The sequence below is a fragment of the Antechinus flavipes genome, chromosome 4 (assembly GCF_016432865.1).
Source record: "Antechinus flavipes isolate AdamAnt ecotype Samford, QLD, Australia chromosome 4, AdamAnt_v2, whole genome shotgun sequence".
NCBI lineage: Eukaryota > Metazoa > Chordata > Mammalia > Dasyuromorphia > Dasyuridae > Antechinus > Antechinus flavipes.
Genome location: NC_067401.1, coordinates 449,506,710 through 449,518,000, shown reverse-complemented (window position 1 = coordinate 449,518,000; position 11,291 = coordinate 449,506,710). Strand labels below are relative to the sequence as shown.

The window sequence follows — 11,291 nt, the reverse complement described above, 5'->3', positions numbered from 1 at the left end:
TAAAACAAGCATTACATAGCATAAGAAAATTTAAAAAAAAGATTGCTGCACATGAATCTGAAAATCTATTACATTTCACTTCTTATTCCTTTTAAATATATTGTTATTGTGTAAATTCCTTATTCTTTCCTTTATTTTCTTTCCTCTCCTTCCATCTCTAAAGATGGCTACCATTAGACACAAATAAGAAAAACACATAAAATGATTAAAAAATTATCAGTTCTTTCTTTGGCTACAGAAAGCATATTTCTTCATATATCCTTTATTTTTAACGTGTATACTTATAAAAGAAAAAATGACTTATTTGCTTAGAGTTGTTTTTAAAACAATATTGCTGCTGTTGTCTAAAATATTTTTTTGGTTCTGCTAATTTTGTTCTTGATTATTACATGTAAGTCTTTTCATGTTTTTCTAAAATCATTGAACTCCTCATTTCTTATAACAGAGTATTATTTATCACAATCGTATACAACAAAGCTAACATTTTCTCAAGGGAAATCTTCTGAAGGAAAACATCCTAACAAGTGGAATAACTTAAAAGAGAGAGGTTGTGGGTTCTCCTTCATCACAACTCTTCAAGGAAAGCTTGGACAATTGGTTGGGTGGCACAGAGCATGGGGGAGATTTAATTACTACTGAGGTCTTATTGAATTCTGAGATCATGTGTTATTTTGCAGTCCATATATTTTACTTCTTTGTTCCTTATTTACTCTAAAGAATCAGCTAAAAGCCAAGCTAGATGAGTTCTGTAAACAAAATGAAAGAGAGTCTGAAGATCACTGCACAGCTTTGCTTCAGGATATTTTCAGGCCTCTGGAGGAAGCAGTGAAGCAGAATGCCTTCTCCAAACCAGGGGGCTATAACATCTACCTTCAGCAGATGCGAGCGCTCCAAGAGAAGTACAACCAGCAGCCCAAGAAGGGGATCCAGGTAAACTTCCCTTTGGGCTTAGCATTGCAGACTGAGGGAAGCCAGAAATTTTTCAGAATCTTTTCCAAGCCTAAAGATAAATAGTAAATAGTACTGTCAGTTAGAATGATTCACAGGTCAGCTTTGCTCACGTGACTGAACAGGCCTTGGCTTTCCCCTTACATCATTATTTCTTGTTTTAAATGCATTGTCCTCCTTTCCTACAGGCAAACAAGACTCTGGAAGAATACTTAAAGTCGAAGGAAACTGTAGCTGATGCAATTAAGCAGGCAGACCAAAGGCTTACTGAAAAAGAAAATCAGAGGAGAGGTGAGAAATCCATGCAGGAGACTCTCCCCTGCCTAGTCCAGGGAATTGTGTGCGCCCTCTGCTTTCAGAAATGTTATTTAAGATGCCTTGATGTCCTTGAGAGCATTGGAATTCAACAAAAACTCTTTTTTTGCTTCCTAAATCTTTAATTCTCCCTAAAAAAGTGCTGGGTACTCTAGTGAAGAGCTCTAATAAGTTTTTCCTATTAAGTCAATCTAAGAGAACAGGGATAAAAGATCGGGAAGTTTATTTTTGTTCAGTCTTTTTATCTGTGTCTAGCTCTTTGTTGCACCCCATTTGGGCTTGTCTTGGCAAAGATACTGAAGTGGTTTTCCAATTCCTTCTCCATTTCATTCTACAAATGAGGAATTTGAGGCAAATAGGGTTATAAACAATTTGCTCATGGTCACCCACCTATAAGTGTATGAAGTCAGATTTGAACTCAGGTCTTTCTGATTCCAGGCCTGACACTCTATTTATTACACCACCTGGTTGCCCTATCTTCTTCCAGTTAAAATTTTAATTCTTCTTCCTTCTCAGAGCAAGAGAGGCAAGCACAAGCTGCAGCAGAGGCTGCAAGAAGGATGGAAATGGAGCTAAGAAGACAGGAAGAAATCAACCGGGAAATCCAAAGGAGACAAGAAGAAGAACAAAGACAAATGCTTGAACGTATGGAAGCTGAGAAGAGAAGATTGTTGGAAGAGCAAGAGAGAGAGAGGACTAGGAAACTAGAGGTATTTCATTATCCCAATTCAACATTTGTCTTCTTCCCCATTCCCCTTAATGACTTCTAGAATTGGAGATTACTCAGCTACAATACTTGAAGAGTAAAAATGTTGGCCCTAAAGAAAAACATTAATATAGTCCGGGACAACATCTCTTTTTATTAATCCATTTTGCAAACATTTATTAAGAATCTGCTTTGTAGAGTCACTGTGTCAGCCTTGAAAGATTGGGTGGGAAGAGGTAGATATAAAGTAAAAAAGGAAGAAGGAAAGTAAAGAGGGAAAGAGGGAAGAAAGGAAGAAGAGAGGGAAGGATGGAACTGAAAAAAAGAGGAATTGAGAAATAATTTTCTTCTCTAAGAAAGGGAAAAGGGAGAAAGGGAGGAATTGGAGAGAAAAAAGTGTGAAGGAGAGGAAAGAAAGGAAAGAGAAAAGAAAATTTTAATAATGGAAGAGAGGGTAAAAAGTGAATGAAAGAGAAGAACAGGGTAAGAGAAAGGAAGGGAGGCATGGAGGGAGGAAGGAAGAAAAGAAGGAGATAGAGAAGAATGGAAGGAGGGAAAAGAAGGAAAAATTCAGAGAATTCAGGGACTTATTCTATTTTTCTGATTTTCCAGAGTGCCTCTACTATTACTCCTTCAACACTATTGCCCTGTATTGTGAGTTTTCTTTATATTCCCTGACTAGAGTACAAATTCTCCCAAGTTAAGGATGGCATTATATATTTTTGGTATCCTTCACAGAGCTTGTCAAAGTATCTTGTACATTCACCTGTTCAATGAAGAAATTTCATAAGCAGCTTGAACACAAGGCTGCCAATCAGCAACAAACCCATTCAAATGTAACCTCCCTGAAGCCAGAGGCTCTTACTGTATTTTGTCTTTTGTCTTGGCAATGTCTCCCAACCCTTAGGACCTAGTGGCAGAGCTTGTTGGCTCAAATGGCATTGCTAAACCCAAGAGAGATGCTTCACCTGTTGGATGCCTTTTTGTTTTCATTTCTTCTCAGGAAGAAGCACGGAAAATCCAGGAAGAGCATAATAGGGCAATGGCTGAACAGTTACAACGGCTCCAAGAATTGCAGCACCAATGTCACAGACATAGATCGCATGACTGTACCATATCGTGAAGATATGAGCTTCATCATCTCTATATTTACAGCCTTGTGTGGGTCCAGGTGGAAAGAATCAGTCACTCTGCAACAACCTCTCCTCTTCCTCAGAGACTTCCTCCTCTAGTAGGAGATAGTTCTATTTAGCCAGTTAGCATCTTTTTTATCACACTCATTTCTAGCTCAGAAACCAATCAAAAAGGTCTCCTTTTTCCTACATTAAGTGGAGAGGAAGCATCTTTGATCATGAACTGATTATTCATGGTTATCTCAAACAGGATGTCTCAAAGACATCTTAAATTCAACCTGTCTAAAACCAAACTCATTATCTTTCCCAATAAATCCTGCCTCTCCTAAACTTTCCTATTACTGTTGAGGCTGCCACCATTCTGCCAGTTATTCAGGATTAAACATAGGTGTAATCCTGGACTCCTTATTCTCACTAACTCCAATATCTAATTTGTTGTTAAGGCTTGTTGATTTTACTTCATAACTCTCCTATATATGTCCTATTTTCCATGCACACAGCCACCAGTCTGGTACAGGATCTCATTACCTTTTATCTCTATGATTCAATAGCCTGGTGGTTCAAGTCTCTCCTCTCCTATTCATTTTCCTTTCACTTATCAAACCACTCTTCTGAAAGTCTAATCTGACCATGTCATTCTCCTACTCAACAAACGCCAGAGGCTGCCAGTTGTCTCTAGTATCAAATATAAAATCATCTCACTTTTAAAGACCTTGATTATCTGTTCCCTTGTTGCTCCTCCTGTGTAACATTATACCTCCCAACTCCATACCCTTTTCACAGGTTTTTTCCCTGTGTTTGGAATATTTTCTTGTCTTTGTCTCCCAGCTAGTGTTTTCTCTCTGAGATTAACTCTTCTTTTTCTTGCTCTATTTTGGAATTACATTATTGTTTAATAGTAAGCAGCAGTGTGTTTTTGCATTTCTTTGAATTCCTATTACTTAGCACAGTGTCTGGCACATATTAGGTGCTTAAGAAGAGCTTGTGGAATAACTAAAGGGCTATAATGCTACAAAGTAGAGAACATAACTCTCTACTATGTTCTCCAAGTATCTTTATTTGGGGGTATGATTGGAAAAAAAAACAGGCCATTATCAGACAGTCCTCTCCCACGATAATAAAACTGTTGCTATTCTGTCCATGATGTCTGTTTTCTTCAGTTCTATGCCTTTTATTTTTATGCATAAAAGAAAATGACTTGCTTGGGAGTTTTTTTTTAATTGCTATAAGTACTATCTTTCCTTTAGGGAATGTAATTGAATCAATGTCATTTGCTATAAAAATATATACACGTATATCTCCTACTTGTATATAACAATATTAACAAGTCAGCTCTTGTTAGGATCTTTTTGTACTGGAAGTTTATTCCTCCCTCTACTTTGCAGTCAGATAACATTGCACAAGGAGAATCCCCAAGGTAGCAGGAGATAGGGGCAGGAAGATGGGTTGAGCATTGTTTTCAGTTTTGATTCCTCATTTGAAAAGATAATTCAAGATCATTTTCCTCACACTTGCTAGCTAATTGGAACAATTCTGTGTTTATTGTCTTTGATTTTTTAAAATTTTGCCCCTAACTAAATCCAAGAAGTTCTCCCTCTCTTTCCCCAATAATAACTTCAGTTAGAATGTCTATTTAGATCTAGAAAGCCCTACTGAACCTAGCATCAGAGATAGGATTCTCTACTTTTTTTTCTCCTAAAATATGTCAAGGGTGGAATTTTTCCATAGAAAAAAAGAGAGAGATAGCTGAGAAGTCATTTTTGGGCAGCCACACTATAACCCAAATCTGGAAGCAGATGTGGAAATTTACAGTTTCCCATTGCTATCTCCAACCTGCTTAAAGAGTATCTTTTAATAATTCTTCTTTAGACATGTAGGTCTTCCATATGTTTCCCTTCCTTTGCTTAGTGTGGACCACATATTTACTAATGTGGAGAAACATTTGCCATAATATGATTGGAATGAATGAGTAGAGAAACTGATTGAGTTTCATCCTTACCATCAAATCCTCTGAACTCAGGAGTATTCCCTCACTACACCCTCAGAAGCACAAAATAGTATAATTTGAAGAGATCTCTAACTTGGATCATCTTATCCAATATTTGGATCTCCACAGATTATTTAGTCCCATTGTAGTCCTTAACCTCAGGGAGTTCCATTTTTGAATCTCCTAAGCCTTACACAGAAAGGTCCCTAGAGGGAAGGAAATAAAAAGCTTACCCTCAAATGTTGCCTTCTTCATGAAGCCTCAACTCACCTAGAGCTAATAAAGGCTTTTCTCTCTTGGGACTTCAACTCACATCCTGTTTCCTCTTCTCTTGTGCTATACTATGGCTGCAAATGTGACTTTTTGGAATGAATGTATAATGGAAAGCAAGGGGACCTGGGCTTGGATCCCAGTTAAACCTTAGGAGCACTATGTATGAGATCCTGAATGGTGGGTGTGGTGGACAGAGAGAAATTGAAAGATTGATAAAAATTATTCCTTGGAGCAGGTAGGGAAAAGGCTCTGATAATTGAAATCAGTCTCATTCCATAATCCCACTCTCAGGTGGTAATCTAGTCAGAAATCCAAGTCAAGTCCCTGTGGCTAAATTTTCCCTATAAAATTACTTATGCTTGCCCTAAAGAATGAATGGGTGAGAAAGCAAATCATAGAAACTGTAATGACCGCGTATTTAAAATCAGCCAGAGTCAGGAATTCAGGTTAAGGGGAAAATCTTCAATATTTATTAAGGTGAAGAGATGAATAAAGATTGCAATAGCAATATGGGCAAGAAAGATTGCTATAGCAATATAGGCAGCTGCGACAGGAAGCCAGCTAACAGAGAGCGATCTGAGCTGAGCAAACCGTCGCAATAGCAATCCCAAAAGTCTCTCCTTCCCCTTCCTTTTCCACTTCCCTGCCTCCACCCACCAAAATCGTCATTTCCTATACAACACATCAGGACTTGCACAAAGAGTGGGCGGGGCCATTCTTTCTCCAAGCTTATATATTAATAGAGTATGGTCCAATTACTATTTAGCCTCATGTGCTTGGGACCTCAGTGCATCAACTCAAGCCTCAGCCCATTACAAGAAACAATCAATAATTTCATCCAAGAGAATGACAATAATGAGATAACATACCAAAATTTGTGGGATGCATTCTAAGTGGTAATAAAGGACAATTTTATATCTCTAGATGCTTACTTGCATAAAATAGAGAAAGAAAAGATCAATAAATTGGGCTTACAACTAAAAAAGCTAGAAAAAGAACAAATTTAAAAACCTCAATCAAATAACAAACTTGAAATTCTAAAAATAAAAAAGCAATCAATAAAATTGAAACTAAAAAAACTATTAAATTAATAAATGAAACAATGAGTTGATTTTATGAAAAAAACAAATAAAATAGATAAACCTTTAGTTAATTTGATTAGAAAAATGAAAGGGTAAAATCAAATTGTTAGTCTCAAAAAAGAAAAAGAACTATCCACCAATGAAGAGGAAATTAGAGCAATTATTAGGAGTTATTTTGCCCAACTTTATGCTAATAAATTTGACAACCCAAGTGAAATGGAGGAATACCTACAAAAATATAGATTGCCCAGAGTAACAGAAGAGTAAATAAATTACTCAAATAGTCCCACTTCAAAAAAAAAATAGAACAAGGTATTAATCAACTCCCTAAGAAAAAGTCCTCAGGACCAGATGGATTTATATGTGAATTCTACCAAACATTTAAAGAACAATTAACTTCAATACTATTATAAACTATTTGAAAAATAGGGAATGAAGGACTCCTACTAAATTCCTTTTATGACACAGACATGGTACTGATACCTAAACCAGGTAAGATGAAAACAGAGAAAGAAAATTATAGATCAATCTCCCTAATGAATATTGATGCAAAAATCTTTAATAAAATATTAGCAAAGAGATTACAGAAAATCATCCCCAGGATAATACACCATGACCAAGCAGGATTTATACCAGGAATACAGGGTTAGTTAAATATTAGGGAAACTATTAATATAATTGACTATATCAATAACCAAATTAACAAAAACTATATGATTATCTCAATAGATGCAGAAAAAGCATTTGATAAAATCCAACACCCATTTCTACTAAAAACACTAGAGAGTATAGAAATAAATGGACTTTTCCTTAAAACAGTCAATAGCATCTATTTAAAACCATCAGCAAGCATCACATGTAAGGGGGATAAACTGGAACCATTCCCAATAAGATCAGGGGTTGCCCACTATCACCATTATTATTCAATATTGTATTAGAAATGCTAGCTTTGCCAAAAAGAGAAGAAAAAGAAATTAAAGGAATTAGAGTAGGTAATGATGAAACCAAATTGTCACTCTTTGCAGATGATATAATGGTATACTTCGAGAACCCTAGAGAATCAACCAAAAAGAAAAACTATTAGAAATAATCCACAACTTCAGCAAAGTTGCAGGATACAAAATAAATCCATATAAATTATCAGCATTCTTATACATCACTAACAAAATCCAATAGCAAGAGATACAAAGAGAAATTCCATTTAAAATAACTGTTGCTAATATAAAATATGTGGGAATCTATCCGCCAAGGGAAAATCGAAAGTCATGTGCTATATAAGCAAAACTGCAAAATGCTTTCCACACAAATAAAGTCAGATCTAAGCAAATGGAAAAATATCAAGAGCTCTTGGATAGGTTGAGCAAAGATAATAAAGATGACAATATTCCCTCAACTAATCTATTTATTTAGTGCTATACCAATCAAAATCCCAAGAAACTATTTTATAGACCTAGAAAAAAATAACAACAAAATTCATCTGGAAGAACAAAAGATCAAGAATTTCAAAGGAATTAATGATCAAAAGAAGGTGGCCTAGATGTGTCAAATCTAAAACTATGTTACAAAGCAACAGTCATCAAAACTATTTGGTATTGGCTAAGAAATAGACTAATTGATCAGTGGAATAGGTTAGGTTCAAAGGACAAAATAGTCAATAACTTTAATAATCTAGTGTTTGACAAACCCAAAGACCCCAGCTTTTGAGATAAGAACTCACTGTTTGGCAAAAATTGCTGGGAAAATTGGAATTAGTATGGCAGAAACTAGGTACTGACCCATATTTCATACCATACACCAAGATAAGGTCAAAATGGGTTCATGACCTAGGCATAAAGAATGAGATTATAAATAAATTAGAGGAACACAGGATAGTTTACCTCTCAGACTTGTGAAAGAGGAAGGAATTTGTGACCAAAGAAGAACTAGAGATCATTACTGATCACAAAATAGAAAATTTTGATTATATCAAATTGAAAAGTTTTTGTACAAACAAAACTAATGCAGACAAGATTAGAAGGGAAGCAATAAATTGGGAAAATATTTTTACAGCCAAAGATTCTGATAAAGGCCTCATTTTCAAAATATATAGAGAATTGACTCTAATTTATAAGAAATCAAGCCATTCTCCAATTGATAAATGGTCAAAGGATATGAATGGAATTCTCAGAAGAAGAAATTGAAACTATTTCTAGCCATATGAAAAGATGCTCCAAGTCATTATTAATCAGAGAAATGCAAATTAAAACAACTCTGAGATACCACTACACACCTGTCAGACTGGCTAGAATGACAGGGAAAGATAATGCAGAATGTTGGAGGGGATGTGGGAAAACAGGGACACTGATACATTGCTGGTGGAATTGTGATTACATCCAACCATTCTGGAGAGTAATTTGGAACTATGCTCAAAAAGTTATCAACCTGTTCATACCCCTTGATCCAGCAGTGATACTACTGGGCTTATATCCCAAAGAGATCATAAAGAAGAGAAAGGAACCTGTAAGTGGATGAATGTTTGTGGCAGCCCTTTTCATAGTGGCCAGAAACTGGAAACTGAGTAGGTGCCTATTAATTGGAGAATGGCTGAATAAATTGTGGCATATGAATATTATGGAATATTATTGTTCGGTAAGAAATGACCAACAGGATGATTTCAGAAAGGCCTGGAGAGACTTACACTAACTGGTGCTAAGTGAAATGACCAGGACTAGGAGATCATTATATACTTCAACAACAATACTATATGATGATCAGTTCTGATGGACCTGGCCCTCTTCAGCAATGAGATGAACCAAATAAGTTCCAAGGGAGCAGTAATGAATTGAACCAGCTATACCCAGGGAAAGAACTCTGGGAGATGACTAAGAACCATTACATTGAATTCCCAATCCCTACCTGCATTTTGGATTTCCTTCACAGGCTAATTGTACAATATTTCAGAGTCTGATTCTTTCTGTACAGAAAAATAATGGTTTGGTCATGTATACTTATCTTGTATTTAATTTATACTTTAATTACCCAGGCATGGGCTCTATCAATAAAAAGTTATAATAAAAAAATATTTTTTAAAGAAAGTTAAGGATTTTAAGACACAGAAGTAGAGAGAATGAGTAAATATATACATTTGTGAGATGTAATACCATGTATGGAAAGCATCTACCAGGAAAGTTCAATTCAAATGAACAGTGCATGAAAGGTATAATAATAAGACTGGAAAAATAGGTAGGAGCCATGTTGTGGAAGGCTGGAAATGACAAGTAGAGTTTTTTTTTAATATTTTAATCCTAGTGGCTCTAAGGACTCACTGAAAATTTTTGATGAGAGAGGAATGACCTAGTGAAATCTTTGTTTTAAGAATATTAATTTGGCAACTGGATAGAAGTCAAGTATTGGAGGTAGGAAGCTTCTGCAACAACCTTTACTTACTAGAGATTATAACAATCTGAACTAGGGAATCTGAACTAGGGAAGATGTTTTGTGAGGAGAAAGAAGATAAAACATGGGAGAGAAGTAAAGATTGACTCTGGAGGACTTGGACACTTATAAGATATGGCATAGGAAAGGAGTGAAAAGTCAAAGATAACTGCCAGGTTATGAATCTGGGTAACTACAAGCAAGGTAATACTCTTAAGATAAAATAGAAGACTTGGAGATGGGATGGGCTTGAGGAAGAACATAATGAATTCCCTTTCAGATAGGTTGAATTTTAGATACTTTTGTGAAGATTTTCAGCAGATAGTTGGCAAGGCAGGACTAGAGTTCAAACATGGATTGAGGCTAGATATATAAACTTAGAAGTCTTATTGATAGAAATGATAATTGAATCTAGGGGAGCTGAGAACACAGAGAGAGAAGTGGAAGAGAAGAAAACTCAGGACAGCAGTTTCCAAAATGGCCATACTGTAAAGCAGCCTAGGGAGTGATCAGACAAATACAAAGAAAACCAAGAGAAGATAAAGTAATATAAGTCAAGGCAAGAGAGAGCATCCAAAAGGAAGAATTGCTTGACAATTTCAAAAGCTGCAGAGAAGTCAAGAAGATGTTCTTAGAAAAGGCTGATGAATTTAGCCATTTAAATCCCTGATAATCTTGACAGAATAGCTTCAATCAAGTGATGGAATCAGAAGTCAGATTGCAAGGATTTGAGAAGAATTAGAAGAAGGGAGAATATGGAATATATGTACCCCTTTCTAAAGTACAGTTTATAAAAGGGAGAATAATTTTGGGGAAATTTCAAGATCAGATGATGCTATTTTAAAGATAAAGGAAAAATCTAGGCAAATTTTAGGGGGTACAGAAGGAATTATTAAGTGAAAAATTGAAGATTAAAGAAATAGAGGGGATATTTAAATGGACCAAACTCTTGAGAGAAGTGAGAATGAAAGAGATTAAAAGCTCAAGGGAAAGAGTTAACCATAGTAACAAAGCCAACTTCTTCATTATATACAATAGAAAGAGGTTGATAAGGAAATATTTTGAGGTACAGAATGAGGGAGAAGATAAATATAAGTCAGGTAAGCTCCATTAATGAATATAAGTCAGGTAAGCTCCATTATTTTAGCACCAAAGACAATTTCCTTTGCTAAAGGATAAATAGAAGGTAGCATAAGAACTTTAGCAACAGAAGGAAAAAAGTCTGGAATTTTTAAGGAGGATTTTCTTAGGACTGTGAGAATGAAACTGAAATGAAAGAAAATTAATTTGTAGTATTATATGACTTTGTCCTGCAATGTGGCAAGATATGATGGACAACAGGACAAGGAGGCAAAATGATTGATGGTCACCAATTCATGGATTTCAATTGGTGATAAAGATGAACAAAATGGATCTCAGAAGATCATCAGGTC

The 11,291-nt window shown here is 35.6% G+C and overlaps 1 protein-coding gene across 1 annotated transcript; it reads left to right on the top strand.

Annotated features, from left to right (window-relative positions):
- The first annotated feature begins 334 nt into the window (after positions 1-334).
- Positions 335-4,241, top strand: LOC127563103 (guanylate-binding protein 1-like). The gene is made up of 4 exons (XM_051999351.1): positions 335-930; positions 1,137-1,239; positions 1,780-1,973; positions 2,973-4,241. Exons 1-4 carry the CDS (start codon positions 880-882, stop codon positions 3,090-3,092), a joined length of 468 nt encoding a protein of 155 aa, XP_051855311.1. The 5' UTR covers positions 335-879; the 3' UTR covers positions 3,093-4,241.
- The last annotated feature ends 7,050 nt before the right edge of the window (positions 4,242-11,291 follow it).

Excerpts from the sequence above, each read along its gene's own strand:
- LOC127563103 (XM_051999351.1), top strand. The coding sequence starts at position 880 with ATGCGAGCGCTCCAAGAGAAGTACAACCAGCAGCCCAAGAAGGGGATC. Across the intron at positions 931-1,136 it reads AGCCCAAGAAGGGGATCCAG|GCAAACAAGACTCTGGAAGA; the intron begins GTAAACTTCCCT and ends CCTTTCCTACAG. Across the intron at positions 1,240-1,779 it reads AAAAGAAAATCAGAGGAGAG|AGCAAGAGAGGCAAGCACAA; the intron begins GTGAGAAATCCA and ends CTTCCTTCTCAG.